Source organism: Thermobia domestica, chromosome 16, assembly GCF_964235325.1.
Source record: "Thermobia domestica chromosome 16, izTheDome1.hap1.1, whole genome shotgun sequence".
NCBI lineage: Eukaryota > Metazoa > Arthropoda > Insecta > Zygentoma > Lepismatidae > Thermobia > Thermobia domestica.
In genome coordinates this window covers 61,428,506-61,450,940 of record NC_137469.1, presented here as the reverse complement: position 1 = coordinate 61,450,940, position 22,435 = coordinate 61,428,506, and the positions used below count along the sequence as shown (strand labels likewise).

Genomic DNA, 22,435 nt, shown 5'->3' with positions numbered 1-22,435 from the left:
GACAAAATGTGTGGCACGGACGAACCAAAATTACCTGATGCCTAACAGCTCTTTACAATAGCATTCATGCTTTTTATGTGGCTACCTAACACAGGTTGACTCGTGTTTCTTTCACTGTATTTTTTATGCTACACATCTGAAAGTTGTATTTATACGCAAATCGAAAAGATCGTAATTTTTTAACAATTGCTTTTTGTGACCCTCTTTAATTTTATCTATGCCAAGTAAGATATTTTCAATTTCATATCCCCCAGTTGAATTCTTTTAGGAGGCAAGAAGAAGGAAATTAGTGAAAGAATTATAATTTTTTAACAATTATGTCTAGATATGTGCCAAAAATAAAATTGTATGCAGAATTTTACGAAAACAAACGTCATAATCCATGGTATCCGAATATGAAATTAATGCTCATTGCAAACCGTTGAAAAGTAATGTTGCCTGTGATATTGTATTCTGGCAACATTGTGTAACGGTGACAGTGTAGCAGACGCCAAGGAGTTCTGATCTTGTGACAGGTAAAATTATTATTTTGAAATATGATAAGCTATGTAAGTTTATTGTATCTTTTGGAGTTCTAGTTTTATATTATCAACTTTTGTGACACAAGCAACATAACTCTTTCAATGCATTGTAAATATGTAGTCTAAAGTGTATTTTTTTGATAATAGCGTTTTGCACAGAAAATATTTAAAAACTGGTTTTCTAGTACATAGTGATAATTGTGTTAAAATGTATAGTTATTTTCATATTAACCTACTATGATAGGTCATAGAATACGAGTTTTTCCGATCAATGTGCATTAGACGGAAGCAAATACAAAAAGATTACTAGTCATGGAGCTTGTTTAGTTTTATCCTTGCATTTCTCGGAAGTAAACTTGTGTGTCGTGCATATAATTATTAAATAGAGTCGTGTCGGAGTGTTAGGTCCAGAATTGTGACAGGTGCGTATAATTTACAGAAAAGGACAAATGAATTGGTAACTCTTTACTTTGAGCAAGGCAGTGATACAGTACCGATAATAACCTGTCACTGTTAATATTATTCACAGGTTGTCACTAATTCCTTGCTGTTCCTTATCCACATAGATATTTTCTCACTAATGTTGCTGTTCCTGATGCTAGTGTTGTCGAGCGAGCGTGAGCGAGTGAAGGCGGGTTAGAGCGTCGCAGGGCACGTTGTTTTCTGTCTTTCGTTCTTGGAAACTGTTTCAGATGAATCGGTTATTGTCACTGCCTAACCTACAGTAAAGACTTGCTGGTGAATTTGTTATTTTTCATGAAATTTATCTAACAGAAGAAGTATCATGTGTTATTTTTAAATGTAACAAGCTGTGTATTGCTGGTACTATTTTAAGCAGAGGCGTAATGATGAGGATAGTGTGGATATTAATTCCCAGCATGCTGTAATGAGGATATTAATTACCAGCATTCAAAAATGGTAGTTGCATGTGACATTTCGATTGTGAGTGTTATAACGACCTATATTCGTGAAGAAAAAGTGCTATTACGTTATGGGGAGGGGCACGGATTATTGAAATTGTGCAGAAAGAGTGGCAAATGTAGGAAGACATTGAAAATGAAGATACAGGGGAATAGTAACATTTTCAAGTGTGAATGTCGTGTTGCTTGTATGAAATGTCATTGGCAAAAGTTGGCTGTGAAAAGTACTTTTTTCGAGGAGACAATGTTGTTGATAGAGAAGATACCAAACCAAGTATTTTCAGCGACATCCTCGTTTACATGCACACCCAGCAACGGTGATGCACTTGCTTCATATGGAATCACTCCGTCACTCGTGCTCGGGCCTCCTTGTTGTGACTGGGTTGATAGCATTCGTGCTTTTTAGAGGCCGGGAAGATAGTGACAGGAATCGATTCATCACAACAGTGACTAAATCACTCACAACACACTTGTAAGCAACCGGAACACGCGGATCATGCAAGTAATGTACCTAAAATGTAGGTGCAGTATTCCCATAACCACCGTGTTCTGGTTCCTCAGCAGGTGTTGTGAACAACGTGGCCAATTTAAGAACAAAATCGTGAGTTGTAATTAAGACAACAACGTGCTCTGTAGGGCTCTTACCCGCCTTTACTCGCAAACGCTCACTTGGCAATACTATGTGAATTAAATATTAAACTTCGGTACAGGAAGACAACAACCTACATACTAACGTATATGAGAGGCCAGTATTCTCGAACCTTCCTGTACGAACATCACGAATTATAAATACACAGAAACAAATCTAAACTACCCAAACCTAAATAAAAACACATGGCACTTGTACAGAATAAAAAGATAAGAAGAAAGAAAGAAAAACTCACGGATGGCATTTAGAATCTCCCCCAACTCGTTTCATGGCTCCAGAACCTACTACCTTGACCCTTTCTCGTGCTTAATCCTCCCTTCAGCTCGCTTTCTCTGAAGGTCAAGTTAAAACTATTCTTAGTGAATATGACGTAATCTGTTGAATTCTCTTATTGTCTTCTCCCCTTAATGGTTTAGATTCTTCTAATATAAAGCAACTGACTTTATTTTCTACTTTTTCGATACTAACCCACTTTCCTCTATGTAGATACTTAAGTCAGTGCCCGTGAAGTTGTGTCCACAACGTTTTCAATAGCCAGTAGATATATAGGTTCTATTACTTGACTCTCTTTCTGGTAAGTGAAAGGTTTGTTTTCACCTATCCATGATATTTCTTCATCTTTTTGCTATAGAATTTCTCTTTGTTCGTAATCGTCCTGAACACTTGTTTGTATTACGGTCACTTCTTTCAAATCGCCACCATTTGCAATGTGGTCTATGAAAGTAACGTTTCCTTTGTCTATGCTATGTGCAATCGCTGGCATATTGTTTCTTCTTTGCAGCACGTATCATTGGAAATTATTTCCTTAATTTTCTTGATAACATTTAGTTGCAAAATGATCGTATATTCCGCACTTGAAAAAAAGGCTTTCCGTAAGTCAGGCATTTGTTTGACGGGGGTTGCAGAATGATCGTATATTCCGCAATTCAAACAAGACCTTACGTGAGCCGGGCATTTGTTTGGTAGGTGATATAAAACTTATTAAGAACATCTTTGTGCTCTTTTAAGTCTACTGTATAGTTGTAGGTACGATGGAAATTACTTCTATCTGCATTTGCTCTAGTAGGCTGTAGTTCATTGATAGCCTCCTCCCGATTGTTACTAGTTCTGAAAAGACTTAGTTGCTGTTCGGTTTCCTCTATTGCAACGTCTGTCAGTGGGGCTTGAAATGACAAATTCTTCGTGTCAGTAGTTGTTATTGTGTAGATTCTCCATTTACGCCAAATACAAACTGATCTTGCAATGTGTAATATACATTATTATTGTATTAACAGAACGAAATTTGTTTCTTTAACAACCTGACATACAGTACTCCGTTATGGGTTGTCTCTCAGCTTATACTAATTTATGTACTCAATATATTTTCTGCAGTTAGATTCTCGTGTGTCCCGTATTAAATTATTAACACTAGTGTCTTCATCAGTTGATGGAAGTTTTTCTTTACCGGAGTATCAGCCATGTTAAGTTTTTAAGGACTTCATAAGTCGGATTAACAAATACTGCTAACAATACTGGTGCTGTTCTTTCTTTATCTATGCTGGCGTCTATAAATAGTTGTTCAAGCTATTTCGTACAGTTACTGTTTGTGAATCAAACAAATTGAAAGTCGACAAATGTGCCATACTGAAGTGTGGTTTCGTTTCCGTGTTCGATGCACCACTGTTTATATTCGAAATCTAGGTGTAATCGTGAATTCTGTATATTTAAGGTAGAACACTTAGTAGCACTTGGTTAGGCATAATGGGTTATCATAAAAAGGCTTACTTAGATTGTACGAATAAATACTTTCACAAATCCCTTTTAATATTTATTAGTATCTCATTCTATGGTGACTTATATCTCATTAGAGTATTATACGACTCTCTAATACTCTACATGAATGAATTATACACTTATTTATCTGCAAACTAAACTAAATAATCTCTTCTGTTATTACAATAACGTAATTCAGCTGTTCTCGTAGTTGTTCATTACATATTTTTATTAACTTTCTGTCCTTCATACAAATTCTTATCAATCTCTCAACATATACATGGACCCTTTTCATCGGCATTGAAAGAGGGGAGAGGGGTCACTGAAAAATTTTAAATTGGAAGACATGTAATTTCATATATCAATGGAAAGACCATGTTTAATCTTGCGAAACGAATCAATATCTCTCACCCATCTTAGAGAAAAATAATAATAATAACGCTTAAGTCCAGTATGACGGAAAAGAAAGGGATATAAATTGTAATGCGTGTTTGGAGGAGCTTTGAGTGTAACAAGGAGAAACAGTTCATTGAAAAATATATGGTGATTGGATTTCTTAAAACATTTTATTTTTATTTTATATGTGACTAGCTGAAAATACCCATTCTTTGCATGGGGGCGTATTTGGAAGTCAACGCCTGTGGGAGTATCACCATTCATCTCAGCGACCGCAAAAACTATGGATTTGATACTAATATCAGTCATTATGGATTATTTTTACATGTCTCGGTCCCCCCTCCCCCGGTGACCCCACTCGCAGCCGAATGGGGTGGATTTGGAAGTTAATGCGATCTGAGTTTCATCATTGATCTCAGCGTCCGCGGAAACTGTGAATTCTACACTGTCATTTTCTACTACTTTTTCATTTTCACGATAAACGCTCCCCTGCCTGAGATCCCCTGGATCTAAATTTGAAAAAAAGAAAAGTTTGTCTTGGTCTAGGGCCTGGATCAAGATACCCGTGACCCAAATGTGGTAACTCTCGGTCCACTCGTCTTCGTCCCCAGGCCGCACACAGGCAGACAGACAAACTCTTTGTTTTATTTATATGAGAAGATTAGATTGATTTTTTTTTAGTTTCACGTTTTGATCTTTAGGCTGAAGGGCGCATGAGAAATAAGGGATGATAATGAATGGCATTATGACAGCACATAATTCATATGCCTTGAGCATGATACCAACGTGCATCTTTTTTTTTATTTGTTTATTTTTTTTTAAAGTAAATGTTATAAGGAACTATATAACATATAGTTGCATCATGTTCTCTACTTTCAGGATACAAAGATTTATTGCAGCAAAATTAAGGGGTCTTGTTTCTTGAATTTACGGAAGTATGGAGAGGAATTTGGAGAAATGTATGGAAGATGTGTAAGTATATGTGCATATATATAAATGAAGTAATTGATTTAAAATGAAGTACGCTAAATTTGTAGCGTACAAATGTTAATTAATAGTCAGTAAGTCATAATTATTAGTACATCTTTTCTTACTTATATATACTTCAAAATACTCCACAGATGTAATGCAGTATAATATATGTATATCAGGTGTTCCAAGAGAAAAGAACAATATTTTGGGAGGTAAAAAGATGGGTCATGACAAGTAAAAATGGTTACATGAACAATAAGTCGAATCGCCTTGATTTTCGAGATGCAGAATCCGAACTACGTGAGCTCCCGTCAGAAATCGTAGCCAGGTCTCCAGCGCAGAAGACGCCTACGCTAATCATTGCCAAGAGGGAGCTGTACTTCACTGCGCATACGAGTAATGTTTTTGGGAGGGAACCTCGTGTAAACAGGCCGGCTGCTGCTTGTGCATAGTGTGGGTCATGGTTATATAGCAGTATCTTGTCCTTTGGTAATTAAAGTTGACTGGTGTCCAATTTTTGATGGGAAAAATAGTCTCGATACCGACGTTCCCATTAAACTGTGATCAATCAATGTTTGGTGTACGGTGTCTCCTGGGAGAATCACGTCACGGTTTTATTACACCTACTCAACGCGCTTGTCCTGTGTTGGGACAGTTCGAGAAATATATTATTTATATTCAAAATAGTCTATGTCTCTCAAACTCCTTGTTTTTCGACCTCATTGAACATAATTGACCATCTAGTCTCAGGAAACATCCCCCACTTCGGCATTGTAGTCATTACTTTGATTCCAACTTTGTATAGAACTCATTTCTCAGGATAATTGGAATTCACTGTAATTCTCGAGTATTATATCAAACTATATCGTATTCATGCAAAAAATCGAAATTGTATTAACTAGAGCCTATATTAAGTGGTATATCGCTTAAAATGTGAGTAGAAATAAAGGCGTTTTAAATTTGAACCAAATAGCTCTATTAAGAACGTCGTTGTGTTGCTTTTAATTTTTGTAGGTTGCATTTAAGTAGAAGATAAAACATCACTAAATTAGTATGTTCTTGCCTGCATTTTTACGTTCATTTTATGTGATGTAAGAATGAAAGTTTTTACATGAATAGCGTGATTCCTGTTTCGTTTCAATGAAATTTCGTTAGCTATAGACCGCAAAGAGTAGCACAAATATTGGATTGAAGGTGGCTTTTAAATCTCCATAAATATCCAGAAATCCTTAACAGGTTACAAGAATTATTGTCTGGATGAGAAAGTAAATATGAGGTTATATGTAATTATAATCGAGCATAATATCGGTATAGCAAAAGAGAGATAAAATCTAGAATAAAGGAACGTACCTAGTTCGACAAAATGTGTCAAGAATATTCAAGGAAATTAATTTTCACATTTGTAATACTATTTTTAAAGTGGTATTGTGAGTCTGCCTTGGAAACAGGCCCGTAACCAGCCTGATTGCTTAGGGCGGGCAATGATGAATACTGAGGGGGCAATGGGAGGGACCACAAAAACTCTTTCTCTCTCTAATATATAATGTATATATACCTACTATATATATATATATATATATATATATATATATATATATATATATATATATATATATATATATATAGAGAGAGAGAGAGAGAGAGAGAGTTTCTGTTCCTTGCGGCGCTTGTCGTTGTCAATGTCTATGTTCATTTATATATATTTATTTATTATTTATGGAATCTATAAGAAAGTTGAAACACTTTATTATGGTGATAATATTACAATACCAAATCCACGACTATCAAATATCATCATTAACATTTTTCGTTAAAATGATGGTATATAATTCAATATATATTTTAATGCACTAAGTAGTACTAAAAGTAAAGAATAATAATTTATTTTAGGAACATTTATTAACAATTATCTAAATTATAGTATTTTGGAACTACAATACTTTTATTACAAGTAGATTATGGAATATTTTTATGTATAAAAATTAAGAAACAACCCTGACATAAGTAAAATAAATATTTTTTACAGTTCTTATGTAACTAATTACATCAAAAGGAGTTTACGTGAGCACTTCGCAAATTCAATTACAAGCTGGTCTAGATCTAGTGCACGCAGAATATCTTTGTTGTAAGCCAGGAGAACGAGGTCCGATTTTCTTTCATGTCCCATAGACAGACGTTAAGGTCGAAGGAGAGCTGTCAGATGTGAGAAGCAGTTTTCGACCGTAGAAGACGGAATAATTAGAGCAGCTTCTGTAAGCATCTTTAGGCCTGGAAAAGCCTCGCCATATTTTCCAATTTGTTTTGTGAGCTCTTCCAGAGATGATGTCTTGTTGATCAGTCGATTTGCTAGATCTATTTCTTGCTTCAAATTCGGAAGCACTTTGCAATGCAGGTCTTTATACTTTACATCACACAGAGGTTTCAAATTTTCTTCACTTCTCTTCTCGTTCAGTAAGTGGTGAATGGCACCAATCACAGCTGTCCCTGTCTCACTGAATCTGCTCCGAATTTCTTCGACGGAGATATCAAGAACTTCGCAGAATAATCTTTTCAGCTCCTTCTCGTCTTCCCTTCCCTTCTCCAAATTTATGCCTTTCAAATCAACAACCGAATCAGCTAAGCGACTGGGGAGTGTGCATTTGCGTTTCAATGGTTGCTGAATCGACGTGTTTAAGGCATATGCCTTCATTGCATCGTGAAGGATATTTTCAAATATTCCTTCGTCTTGCCGGCAAGACCTGAGCTGTTCCGTTACCGATCCTATTAACTTCACAGCGGCATCAATGTCCAAATCTCTTCTTTGTAGCAGTGCGTTTGTCGGTTTTAAATATCCAAGAACCCTGAACATGAGCTCAGTAAGGAAACAGAAAGTCTTAGTGGAGATCTGATGTAGTAAACCAGTAGCTTCAACTTTCATTGAGGCGTGTTCTTTACGATAAGTTTGAATTGCCATCAGTGCGATTATTATGTGAAACCTGTCGTCATGAGTTACAGTCACTGTGTCAAGATGTCCAGTCCAACGTTGTTCCAACATATACCACACCGATTTTACGGTCATAAAAGAAATGAATACATATCAGGCAAATCCTGAATTGGATCGCCAATTTATAACACACCAGTTTATGCCGTTACTTAACTTAACATCAAAATCGACAATATGACTGAACGAAGCCAATTTATTACAGCCTAGCTTCACATATTATAGCAAAGGGTCGCCGATTTATACCAGTCTATTCCAGGGATGAGAAAATCTCGAGGATAAACCAATTTATATAAAAAAAAAAATTCAGTTCAACCATGCGCAACAAATTCTTTTATCAAAAGATCCCAAATTCTTGTTAAGTGGCTAATCGGAATGAAAGACTCAACGTCGTTAACTTAAATTGAATAAAAAAAAAATCAAACTTACATATGCTTAACTCTATGAGCAGTATTTGAAATTATAAAATTGAAATTTGGTCGTGATGTTTATTTGTGCCAATCAGTCAACAGTTACATTGTAATTATCGAGAGCAACAGAATAAAGTTGGTTGAATATTTGCCTACATCGCAGTACTTTCAAACAATTACGATATTATCTTAATACATTGACTTAACATCAGAGTCGTATCCATTCTCACATTTCAATATCTGTACAATATATATTCAGTTCGTGATCACTCGAGATCAACAGTCCATATGCTCTAATTATCCATTTAAAGAAATGACATTATCATTATTAAAATTATTGCTAAATAGACGTTCATTATTCATAACCCTGTCCATATTATTGGAATTAGGCAACAACATAAGCCTACACGACTGCTACTACATTATCATTGCACTCTAGCACAAGTAAGTAGCATGTATCAATCGTACATAATACATCTACAAAAAAAAAAAAAAAAAAAAAAAAACAAATCTACTAGTAATGAGATGATGTATTTACAAATGAAAGGAAAAAAAAATGCTCTACTTCTACTTCTCTACGCCAGGGTTTACATATTTTATGAGAGATTAGAACGTCATTATCAACATTATTATCATTTTTAACTTCACACTATAATGTCATAAAATTTTTCAAGAGCAATGGACACATTATAAATTTTAGATTGTGTGTAAGAACGACAAATTGAATAAATGTAAGTACGTATATGTTTATCGGTAAAGTTGAGCATCAGTTAGCTACGCTGACTTTCCGATGAGGCAAATATATAAGAAATTCCATGACGCGTGAATGGCACCCTTAAAATAAATATATGCCCAAGACAGAGTCTTGCACGGACGCGTATTTTAACAAGATTTTAAGTATAAACAAAATAAAAGAAACTACAACTGAAGGTTAGCTGAAATCTGCATAGATCGAGTATGCACTTACATATCATGAGACAACAGCAATGAAAAACCGGTAAATTTACTATCCTAAATTTACCAAAACCCTTTTCACATTTAAGACCCGAGTCATATGGACGAAATCATTTTCGAAATATAAATTCTTAACCTACATAAAGCCCTAACCTACGCAATTGGAAATACATGTTAAAAAAAAATATCGCGAAACAAAATAACAGGACATTATTTTACCGTAAACACACAAGTTCAATTTACGTAACCTAAGCAAGCAATCAAAATATGTATTTCCCAAAATATATATCACGAGACAAAATAATAGCACATTGTTTAACCGTCAGCACACAATTTCAATTTACCTAACCTAAACACGCAATTGAAATATTAATTTCCCGAAATATATCACAAGACAACACAAAAGTACATTATTCAACAGCAAGCACACAATTTGATTTCCTAACCTAACAATCAAGATAGATGTATATTATGGGACACGTTAAATTTAAATCTTACCTAACCTAAGCAACCTAAACACATTATTTAATAAGGTACACATTAAAATAACATTTCAGAGCAGAGATATTACTTAATCTAACAATAAGGAAAACCGTATCAATTCTCACATGGAAAATATTAATATCAAGCGGTGCGCTTAAAGTAAAGTTCACAAGTTTCGATGTTAATCACATATTCTTATGATATCATTCTATTGAGTGGTAACGAGATGAGCTGTCTAAACGCGTAACGCTCTTTACTTTAACTACACATATTTATTTCAAAGCACTCCATTTGATGAGTTAATGAATCTGTTTATGATCGGAACAAGAAGAAAATAAGATAAAATGGATAGAGATTACCAAATCGATGGGGTTCCTACAAGATAGTCCTCTCAGTCCTTGTCACCTGGATCCTTGGCTTCACAGGACAGAATAGGTTACCAAACCTATTTATTACACGTCGCAATCTATCTCTTCGGATAATCGTTCCACGTCCTATTGAATATGGGACTTGGTCCCTTTATCCGACGAGATGAACTCCAACTGCTATACTTCCTGCCCCATTACTTCATATTACTCATAATGGCGGAAGTGATATTCGATGGCTTTGGCCAAAAATTGTTTCAATGAATTTTCACTTCTGTCGGTTCCTCAGTGTTTCTTTTCCTCCCAAACTAAGTTAGGTTTTCCAATAAATAATTTATAATAGATTAACGTCCAAAATTTACACTTTTGATTACAAAATTTCTGTTTTTAAGGAACCGACTTAAGCCATCGTTCTTTCTATATTGTAAAACGGCGTTTCACTGCGTCATCATCTTCGCGTTACCAGACCTTAATAAACGCGTTTTTTAAATATTGCATCTTCGACTATAATTAACACAATTTTACCATAAATACATATCGATACAAGAATCTAACCTTAGAGACCGCTAATATCTATATAATTTTCCAATTTCTAACTTACCGATAACCATATTTACTAAAATTTTAAATGTTCCTTTGATTTTGTCTGGCCGTTGTTTGTGAATCTCCTTAGAGACGGCGGGATCAACTCACAACGAAATCGCCATATTGAGAATTCTAACATTTCGTTTTCTCTAATAGTGATCCGAATGCCCTCTTGCGGTAGTAACCAGAAATAATCGCTACGTTCATAACAGATGAACGACGAAAACAGCAAACTAACACGAGCAGTTAAATTTTCTGTAACCAAGACTTGTTTTAGATTGATATTCGGATAAGGTAAAGTAAATTGAAATAGAATAAGAGTGTAAATTAAATTTTCACTATATTAAGCTATAAATGAGTGGAATTATTACAATAACGCAAAACAATTGTAGAAAGAAAGAAACAACTCAAATTTTTGTGGTAAATTATTGGTGTGTTTGCGTATCTCATAGGTGTGCATATCGCATATAAAACTAGTAACCCTTTTTGTGCCATTTATCTCATTGGCAACGAAACAGACTAATATTAATACGAATCTTCGGAGGCAATCAGGTGCAGTATTACAATGCACGAACCAACTACAACGCTGTATAAGCAACCGGTAAGAATTACAATCCGGGAGCCAACTTAAATAGAATGTAAACAGCCGTTAGTCGGTCTGTTACAAACAATCGCTTTAAACCCCTTCCTGCGTAATCTGCTACAACGCGTTTTTTTCTGAAAAAGTAATATAGTTGCTGACAAATATCAAAGAACTCATTCAGTTCAGGAATTGTGCCAATGGCTCTACAAGTAACTAAATGTAATTGGTGATTGAAATAGTAAACAAACAAAATGTTCCTCTTCAAATCCTCAGACAAAAGTGCTTGCACTCCATTTTTCTGTCCACTCATGACAGGTGCTCCATCGTAGCACTGTGCACTTATCGTGTCGGTTTTGAATTCTACTTTTCTTAAACAATCTAAAATGGCGTTCTTAATGCTGGCAGCTTCTTGTTTGTCCAACTTCAGTATATCTACGCATCTTTCTTGCACTTTAAAATTCACAAGGTACCTAATTGCGACAGACAAATCTTCGATTCGTTGCTTGTCTCTGGTATCATCTGCAAGTAATGAACAAAATGTACACTTTTGTTTGCTTCATTTAATATTTTCCTCTTAACAGATTCTCCCATGAAATGAATTATCTCATTCTGAATATCCGGACTAGTGCATGTTGCATTGGCAGGGATAGTTTTGACAATTTCTGCTAATTTCGGATCTTTACGAATACTAAATTCAAACAAATTTAAGAACAAAGCACTTGATTGTTTTCCGAGTTGCTCACACCCAGAATCTCCCCTAAAGGACAACTGATTCACAGCCAAGAATTGAATAACTTCCATCACACTTTTCACATAGTACCTATTATTCATAATTACATCACTACACACCTTCTTCACGACAGTTTTCCCTAGGTCCTCACGTTTCCGTTGCTCCAAGTAGCAAGCCGCAGCGTGCCTATGAGTTTCAGAATCGGAGTGACGAAAAACTCCCTTATTTTTCTCGGTTGCATGCTTCCAGTCTCTGAAACCATTCTGCACAAATTAGGGATCATTGTTTCTTGACGGATATTTGCGACATGGGAAGCAAAAGGCAGCATCTAACATAACAGAATACTCGAGCCAATCCCACGTTTTGTACCATATTGGACGAAATCGTCGAATTGAACCAGAAATCCTGGAACCTGGAAAATTTGCAAGATGCGGCTGAGCGGGTTTTGTATCGCCAAGGTCTGATATATAGTGGAAATCAACACCAACATGATGGAAATCAGATGTTTGACGTTTAGTTTCTTCTTGATCTTCTACACATATTGATACAGATGACCCTGCTTCTGAATTAGTTTCATTTTCGATAACTTTTGCACCAAAAATGACTTGATGGATGCCTGCTTCATATTTATGGCATTATAATAGTAGAGTAATTGGAAACGTGTGGCCAGGTACATTTGCCTGTAGTTCATTTTCTACTGTTTTTGTTTCCTTCTGGAAATTCGCTAAGCACTCTGCTACTTATTATTGCGCGCAATTATAATGGTGTGTGACAAAATCTTTTTAAAATAATAGGTTCGGTGTTCTGCTGCCTCTTGATTTTTTCTCTGAGTGCATATAAGGAGTTAACGTTCTCTTCATTCCGTATATTTTTAAACAAATCGTGAAACAAATGGTTCAGAGCCACTCAGAAAACAAAGTGAGCCGATGCAAACTGCTATTTAGAAACATTTTAGAATCATTGATTTATTTTCGCGGGTGCTCGGCGCAAAGACTCAAATCACGTGAAAAATAGCATTGTTGCCGCTTTTACAATAAACAAAACTTTTTTTTTTTTTTTTTTTTTTTTTTTTTTTTTTTTTTTTTTTTTAAATCTGACTATTCTAGAGGCGCATGTACGTTTTCTCCAGACATCACAGTTTCGGTACCATTTTCATATATGAGACATACGTTTTCCTTGCACTGTAAGGAACATGGATATGTTGCATGTTTTACACGTTAATTACAGGCACACGTGAGTCTTGTACTGTCAAGACGGCAAAACAAATGTTTTTTACCTGCAATGTTACACATACACAAGCCGGGCACTCACATTCATGAAACATAGCCTGTTTTTGGGTCAATTTTCATATGGGTATTCCTTGGAAGGGCATCTTGTCCAACATCTTGAATGCTTGTCGTGGTTGTGATTCTTCAAACTCTTGGAATGAGGAAAAGTAATACATGGGAGATTATTGAGTATATCTATCAATAAGAATAACTGTTGTTTTTCGTAGAAATATACGCCACGTTCAATTTCATTTGTTAGTAGTAGTAAATGCGCGCTAAGTTCAATTTTATTTAGTAAATAAAATCACAAGATTTTCCTATTTGAGATTTGCTGAAACAATTTGAAACTTCTGGACAGTGTCCTTTTTAGAGCGGAAAGAAATATTTTAGAGCGGGTATCCCCTCCCTGGCTACGGGCCTGCTTGGAAAGGACACTCACCTTGTATATATATATATATATATATATATATATATATATATAATGATCAATATTAATTAATTTGGAACCTACTTTAGTAATGTCATCTCTAGTTGCTCTTCTTTCCTTACATATTCATCCTCAGAAAGGTATTTTATGAAATATTCGAAGAACGCAGGATCATCTGGAAATCCTATTAAATTTGTAAGTGCTCACGACACGTAACTGGGATGCGAATAAGGTTTTTGAACCATTTGTAAAATGCTTTTCTGAACTCTTAACAGTGACATTCATAATTCAAGATTTTGTATTCAAGAACAAATTTCTACAAGTAACGAAGTGCGAGGATCTACAATTGATACTTCCAATTTAATAGGATTTTCGAATGATCCTGTATTTTCAAATATTTTAGGAAAATCCTTTTCGAGGATAAATATGTAAGGAAAGAAGACAAATTAGAGTAAATGTTGGTAAAGAATGGAGAGCCAAAATTATGTATCTTTTTTGAATACAAGATGATTTCCTGTTATTTAATAAACACTTATCCCATAGCGTCCATTTGCAAATAGCAGATCTCCCTAGTTTATTGCGTCTTTTAGTTTTCCTGAACAGTTAACTTATTCTGTGACTGCTGAAGTCACTCACATGAAATCCGAATCACTGTTTGAAAACATCATGCTCTTTAGTTGCAAAGACACTAAATTTAAAAAAATAAGGAACTGATCTATTGGTAAACTTGTTTTTGTAGAAAATATTCTTGCAAAGTTCTCTTGATGAAAGAACCATCCTACATCGCTCTATCGCTAATTGTAACCCTGAGTAATTAGTTGTCATAGTAGAAATTTCCTTGAAGTTCTGATTTTTCTTTCGATCCGTTGAAAAGGTGATTACATTTCTCTTACCCAAAAGAATTGAAAGCTAGGCGAATATTCAACATATTCCGAAACATCAGCTAGGTTAGAGATGGAGCATTGAACGAAAGTCATGTCATAAGTCACTGAATGTTAATGTGACTTAAGTTGAAATTTTGTATAGATAAAAAAAAAAAAATATATAAATAAATTTTAAAAAAATGGCGTTCACAGTTTGTGATCGAAAAGACTTGGGTTCGAATATTGCTGCCAGACACACTGGCTTGTGTCATATTATTAGGTAAAGTTGAGATGATGATCCCTTTGAAATTTATAGGCCGATTTCTTTCGCAGGTTTCATTGCTATATTTCTAGTGTAAAATTACTATAGTGTGGATATCTGAAAACCTATTTATTAATAAATGCACTTTTACATTTTAGGAGTCGGATGCCTGGGGTAATTGGTGTGGTTTACGCTGATAAACAAGGCTTATGTTTAGGAGGTAAGTGTAAGAATGGAAAATTAGCTAGTTACCAGAAAATAGTAAAAATAAAAGCTGCGTTATAAGCCCTTTCAAGCTTCATCAGATAAATCGGGTCAGAGTTGAAAAGAAAAGAAAAAAAAAAAAGAACATAAAAGTATTGCAATGTAATCCGCTTGAAGATCAGTTGGTTAATTTGAGTTTAGCGTCTCTTTCAGCAGCGAGACCATATGAGATGTAGACCTATAGCTTAACGTGGAGTCCGAACCACATAAGCTCCCAAAGCACTTACCCCAGAAAATGGTTTAGTGGAGATAAGATGTGTGGAAATTAATTACATTTGAAATTTTAAAAGAATCCCCTGTACTGAAAGCTTTTCTCACCCTTGTAATAATGTTGATAGGTGTCTGCAAAAATTGGACATTTAACATGTTTGCTACAGGATACAGAAGTGCAAGGGTGAGTACCTTTTCAGTTTATTGATAAAATTTCTCTTCAAGCAGCTTACATTGTGATGTACGTTGCTTAATTATTAACAGTGGTGTAATGCTAGAATTTTTGGTAGGTATACGCTCCATTGTTTCAAAAGTACAGCGTATACGCAAGACTCCTTGGCGTGCACGCACCCCAATATACGCTCATTCTTTCGTAAATTTAAGGTGAGTATACGCTGGATTATTAACATTTTAGATGAGTATACGTCGTATACTCCCGTATACGCCCCATTACATCCCTGATTATTAACTAAAAGTCAATGTGTACTCTATTGACAGTGCATTTTTTATTTTTTAGGTACCTTCGTAAAATAATTGCAGTAAAATTTTGATATATTTTAATGTACATTATATTGTCGTTACTCACGTCGGTAGAAATGAGAGAGACACTGTGAGGTGTCTCTGACTCTGTTAGGGAGATTAAAAGTTTTATATATATGGATGGATGGATAGATGTGCAGGGTGTTAATGAAGTCGGTATGATTCCTTATATCAAATGCAAGCAAAAACTAGTAAACATGGGTCGTCGAAAACTTCTCCTTTCGGATTTATAAACCATAGGAAACGTGAAATATAATGTATTAAAATGCTATAGTGAGACCTCTCGCAAGCGGTTCAAGGAATTGCACCTAGGAATTATTATGTGGTCTGTCTAAATATCCATATTTCACAATCCTCTGGTACATGCGCAACGAGTACTCAGTACGTAGAAGTGTACCCTTGTGCTCCAACTTGCTTCATACAATTCGTTACACCTATACAGGAGGATTTTCAAACATGGATACATTGATATTTAAAGAGCACATACTGGTTCTGTGTAAATCTTAAACCACTTGCAAGAGATCTAATAATTTTCAAGCTTGGGCGTTTTAAAACGTCATGTTTCGCATCTTCGACGGTTAATAATTCTCAAAAAAGGCGTTTTCCTTCCCATGTTTGTCTAGAATATTTTCTTTCATTTGATATAAGGAATCACCTCCTAAATATTGATATCGAGTTCATTTGCACATACGAATACGCTCTCTCTTTCATATTTTAAATACAGTCATATAAAATTCATTTTTCTAATATATATATATATATATATGCTAGGTGTGGCTAGAAAAGTACGAATTGATTTTGCTATTGGCGAGCAGCTAGCATGTGAAGTGTGAAGGTCAGTCGATGTGTGTGATACTATGATACCCTGCCATTCGAATGACTGGGTGCAGGCCGTTTAAGTCCTCTGTGGCCTTTGAACGAAGCGAACGGTGCGTTTGTGCTCTGTTGGAAAAATGCTTATCAATGTGAAGTTTCTTTTCAAACTTACAAAATCCGCTACACAAATTACGATTTGCTGAAAGTAGTGAACGGAGATGATTGTTTATCACACACTTTGAGTGGTTCAAACGGTTTGAAGAGAGACGAAAAGTGGTCACAGTAAACCCGCCTAGCCACATTTCGTATATTTATAAAGACGTTTAATATTTATTACATGAAAATGATCATTGTTATGTGTGTACTTTCAAGCAGAGAGTAGGATATTCACGGATGCCTCTAGCATGGAAGAATGATCAAATAGGATAATTAACCGGGCCTGTCTGTTTCAGTAGAAGATTCTGTGTTTAAAATGCAAACGAACTCGTTATGTACAGTATATCGGTAGAAATAGACAGGCTGTATTCAGATGAGATTGAGGGAGTGTGTCAAGTTGATTAGGTAAGATGAGAAATCACTTAAGATTTCTGAGCCTATAACACAAAGAAGCTCTTGTTATGCACATTAGTAAAATGGCGAAGGATTGAAGGGAGTCTCCTAGTATAGTAGGGCTTGAGTAGTACTTGTGACTAGATATCCGGGAAAACTTCTTAAAACGTTGCTTCCACAAAAAGTATTTATCCTATTTTATCTGTCGCCAAGTGAACTTTGTGGTGGACAAACACCGTGTGCGTGGGTTTTCTCGGGGTTCTCCCGTTTCCTCCCAATTTCTTCATTCCACCATTTCATTCATCACTCATCATCACCGTCTCCTTTAGCCTAACCGGCATAACCGTGGGACGTAAAACTCAAAGATTTCATTTCATTTCCTATTTTATCTGTGTGAGAAACTTGTAACATAGTCCGTAAGAAAAAAAATTCGCAATTCTGACTGAAAAAAATAAAAATCTTCCTGTAATTACCCTTAATACTTAACGTATGTTCCTACGTGGGTACAGAATTTCACGAAGACCAATCACTCCTCCTGTCTCAATATTGAAAACAAGAATGTAAGGGACGTGCTCTGACTTGTCGTCTTCGTGCTTTCAGTTTTTGGATTGTATTGAATATGGCTTGAGAATATGTTTTCTTCCATCTTTGGGTGCGTTTGCTACTTACGCTGTGTATTTAGTGAGCATATGCGTTTGGGTGTAGGATTGTCAAATGTTAAATCATGAATGTAGATTGTTGAAAACATAGTGTTACTTATAACGGAAGTGCTATAAGAAAGTAAAAGTGTCACCAATAATATGTATCGTATTTCATTACAGTGAAAGGAAAAGCCTCACCAGATAGCACGGGTCTTATTAGTGCTATAGCTGAACAAGCTGCCAAGTTAGAACCAAATTCCAAACCACCGATTATTTTGTTTGAAAGTGATTCCAGGTAAGTTCATTATTTTTTAAAAGTTGTAAAGATTTTGTATTATTCCGAACTCGCTTTTAAAGTTTTTTTTTTTAAATTTATTTATTTATTTTGTGATGTTACTAAAATGAAATCTTCGATATAGCTTTGTACGATTAATGTAAGAAGAGGAAGGAAGTGGGAGAAAATAAAAACACTCCGAGAAAATCTATGATATATGTATGTCAATATTTCTTTTTCAAAAAAAAAAAATCACATTGAATTTTTTTGTATATAGGGAAATCTAGGATATATATGTATAAAAAATCTCAAAATTTTGAAACTGAAATGTAGAGAAGAGAATAAACAGGGAAGAGAGATTTATTCCGGTCAATGAATAACACAGAGTAGGCAGTTACTTACAGACGTAACATCCAAAAAGTGGTCAGATTCTTGTTATGAAGATAATGTCTAATAAATGATCACTGTTTCTGGGCACTCGTTCCAGCAGTTGTCCGTGATTTTACTTCATGGACTGTAGCAAATCGATTGTGGTATATTGTGCTTATAAAGGTAACACCACAGGAAAAAAGTCATACGCCGTGATGTCAAAGGATGTTGGGGGCTTTGACATGTCATCTAATTCACAAATCACCTGGCTAAAAATTTGTCATAGAGCAACTGGTGTTACTCCGCCTTGTTGAAACTATCAGACATTGTGTGGGAAACCCAGTGAATTCTCGCGCAACAGATGTGTCCATAATAAGTTGTGTCTTGCTAACCGTGGCAAATAATTTACTGTGTGACATTTTGTGGACGCGAAAGGACTATCTGCAACATTCTTCAACGTTTTCAGGATAATGTGTTAGCAGAATGCAAAGTGCAGTCTGAAAACAGTGCTTCAATTTCCGTACGCGTGGCGGCCAAGAAGTGTGATGTATCAAAAAGTTACATACACAAGACAATTTATGGAAAGATAAAAAAATAACAGCAGATGACGGTTGCAAAAATTTAATGTGTCCATCTTCACAACAAATTCTCGAAGTATGTGCTTATACTGGATGACTAGTCTTATTTTGCTTTCAGCAATTCAAAATACGGGTAACGTTGGTTTTCACTCTAACGATCCTAGCACAATCCAAGCGATAAAAGGTTTCAAACCAAAGCGACGTTTGAAGCAAAGGTATTGGTTTGGGTTGCTATTAGTCCAAACAGGGTATCCATTGCACTGGTTTAGAAATCTGACTTTTTCATCAATTTCCACACCTACTTTAAGGACTGTATTCACACTAAATTTATTCGAGCTCTTCTCCCAACTGAAGGGACTTAAATAGCTGCTTTCCTACCAGAGGTCCTTTCTGTATGTAATTTGCAGGGTCACATGATTACGACCAGAAGACATTACTGTTGCATTGGCCCTTGCTGTCACAAAGGTCATTTGACTGAACGGTCTGGACTTTTCTTTGGGGCTACCAGAAAAATAAAGTTACACTAAAACCACACTGAATTGTGCAAAAATATCTTCCATAATCTTGAGTTAAAGATTGTCATCATGCCATCTGAAACACAATAGCCATTTGGGTAATATTATCTCTCACACGTGTTATAATGAATTATTGTATTATTGTGTTGCATTACAAAAGTATTTTCATTTCTCTAACGGTGTAATTGCTTAATCTATAGTACACATCTTTACCTCTTATTGAAAGAAATATATATAAATGTAAATCTATAAGGATTTCTGTTTGAGTCTTGCTGCCAACCGATTTGTTTTGTTTTATTTAAATACTCCAACCAAGAAATGTATCTTGTCCTTTATACACTGAAAGACGATAGCGAACCACGCTAATAAGATCACAGTTAACTAGTAGATGCTATTGTAGCTTCATTCTTATCATTAATGTCTCCTGTACGTAACATTCTTTCTTACAATGTAATTATCTTCTCTTGCAGCCAGTGTTTAATCCAGCAGTGTGGGGACGTCACAGCAGCCGTGTACAAAACAATAACTCCATCGTGAATGGATTGACTTCATACTTTCCAAAATGTGAAAGTTGCATTTAAATAGACGCGCGTTTCATTGATATTTTGTGGTACTTTTATATTTTGTATTGTGGATATGAGTCATGTATTTTCGTTGTATAGTTGTACAAATTGGAAAGCGACGAGTTTAGTTATTTGCAAGATAGAAGAATCGTAATTTGGTGTATATTGGAGGTACGAGGATTAAGTTATATTTTCTTATGAGTCTGTATTGTGTATATTGTGTTTTCATTTTTTTTTTTCAGCCAGAGTCTATATATATCTTAACGATCATACATATTTACATTTTTTTCTGAAATTAAATTATCATACAATGTTGAATTGTTAATATTCTGTGTGACCCTTGCATTCGTAGCATGGATTGTTTAATACAAACATATCTCTTATCCATCAGTAATTTTAATTACCATGTACGTTTAGCACTCGAGTAAAATGTTTTGAATAGTGTACATATCATAAGGCAAGCGTAATGCTTAATTATACGTAGAATCGTTGATTTTGTTACATACTTCGTACTATATTGTCTGTTAAATAGTATATTTGTGAAAATTTGTTAGATTTTTCTTCATATTGTGTATGTAAATACTGAAACTCTGTATTACTAGATTACTTATTCGTAACTTGAGATTTTGTCTGTTATACACTTTCAATTAAGTTAATACGCTAGCAGATCTGAGCAAACTTTATGCAACGAATCAACCGGTTCTAATCTAAAGTTGTTTCACTTACTGGATTGAAGTATGTTATACGTATATCCAACCGCGAAGTTAAAGTGACATTTTCTTATAGCACACGGATTGTAAACAGCTGAGACTTTTCTTCTGTGTAATAAAATTTGTTGTTAATAAATGTGAATATGTGATGAATGAGTGTGTCATATTTGGGTTCGTTACTGGATCCTCTGATTTTTGAAGCGAACGACCGAGAGCATAGCCGTCCGCAAGGTAATTGCTCTCTGGATTTTCGAAGACAGTTCAGTTCTTTGAAATAATATCAAAACCTACCAAATTTCCTTATTCACACATAGTGTTCAGTAAATTTATATTAAATACTATAGTATATTTATTATAGTTAAAGTAATGCAATGTGCATGTATTATTGCTGTTCTACATGAAGTATTGTATGCACTTGTGCATTAAGATGTGTCTGTGTATTCGCGATTGCGCTTGTTTGTCGGACGTTTGCCCCTCGCATTGGAAAAAATCCCGCGGGCGTCCCTGAACGAGAGACTTTTACCATTGCACAATCAACATTAATTGAGATAAGTCTTTTTAAAACTCAGTATCTACAAAATATCAATTTGATTAATTTACAGAGAATACTAAACCTTCCTTTCCAGGTTCGTTGCCTCGATCTCATAATCTATAGTAAGTTTCAGAACAGCAAATCCGATGCAATTTCCTCCCCATTATTGCTGGCACAGCTGAGTGCTAAAATGCATGAAGACGATTCTACCACTCATCCATCTGAAAAGGATTTTACAAGTTACATGAATCCCCGTACGAATAGAAGCTGCACGGCATTCCAAAATTAAAATGTTCATAAAAATTAATTCACTACAGTAAACTACAATGCAATTTTGAAAATGACGTCTTTTAGATGGTCTCCTTTTCTAGCTGTGCATTCTTGTGATCTAGCGTTGAGCTTTCGCATTGCTCGCTGTAAAGTCAGGTAGGATGTCACGAATTTCATCTTGAATACATTGCTTCAAAGCTTCAAATCATCTCTTGCCGTTCTTTTCATACCTGATCCAGACTCTTCAAAGTTTTTAAACCACGTTTTCATCGCGTATTTCGATAGAATACTTATTATGAAGTCTGAACTCCCTCTGTACAATATCCAAACTATCATTGTTACGGCAAAAGCTTTCTGTTGAAGGATATGCCTATTTACAACTTCCGTGGTTTTCTAGTTTCATTTCGGCTAATAGCCTTTTATTGATCGTTCCACTGATCCAAGATTACTAAATGGCAAGATTGTCCGTTGCTCTATGTAATGA

The 22,435-nt window shown here is 35.2% G+C and overlaps 1 protein-coding gene across 1 annotated transcript; it reads left to right on the top strand.

The window, feature by feature from the left end:
* The first annotated feature begins 451 nt into the window (after positions 1-451).
* Positions 452-21,302, top strand: Lamtor5 (Late endosomal/lysosomal adaptor, MAPK and MTOR activator 5). The gene is made up of 5 exons (XM_081742453.1): positions 452-515; positions 5,118-5,210; positions 15,279-15,340; positions 18,321-18,435; positions 20,347-21,302. Exons 2-5 carry the CDS (start codon positions 5,176-5,178, stop codon positions 20,411-20,413), a joined length of 279 nt encoding a protein of 92 aa, XP_081598579.1. The 5' UTR covers positions 452-515; positions 5,118-5,175; the 3' UTR covers positions 20,414-21,302.
* The last annotated feature ends 1,133 nt before the right edge of the window (positions 21,303-22,435 follow it).

Excerpts from the sequence above, each read along its gene's own strand:
- Lamtor5 (XM_081742453.1), top strand. The coding sequence starts at position 5,176 with ATGGAGAGGAATTTGGAGAAATGTATGGAAGATGT. Across the intron at positions 5,211-15,278 it reads GAGAAATGTATGGAAGATGT|GAGTCGGATGCCTGGGGTAA; the intron begins GTAAGTATATGT and ends TTTACATTTTAG. Across the intron at positions 15,341-18,320 it reads ACAAGGCTTATGTTTAGGAG|TGAAAGGAAAAGCCTCACCA; the intron begins GTAAGTGTAAGA and ends ATTTCATTACAG.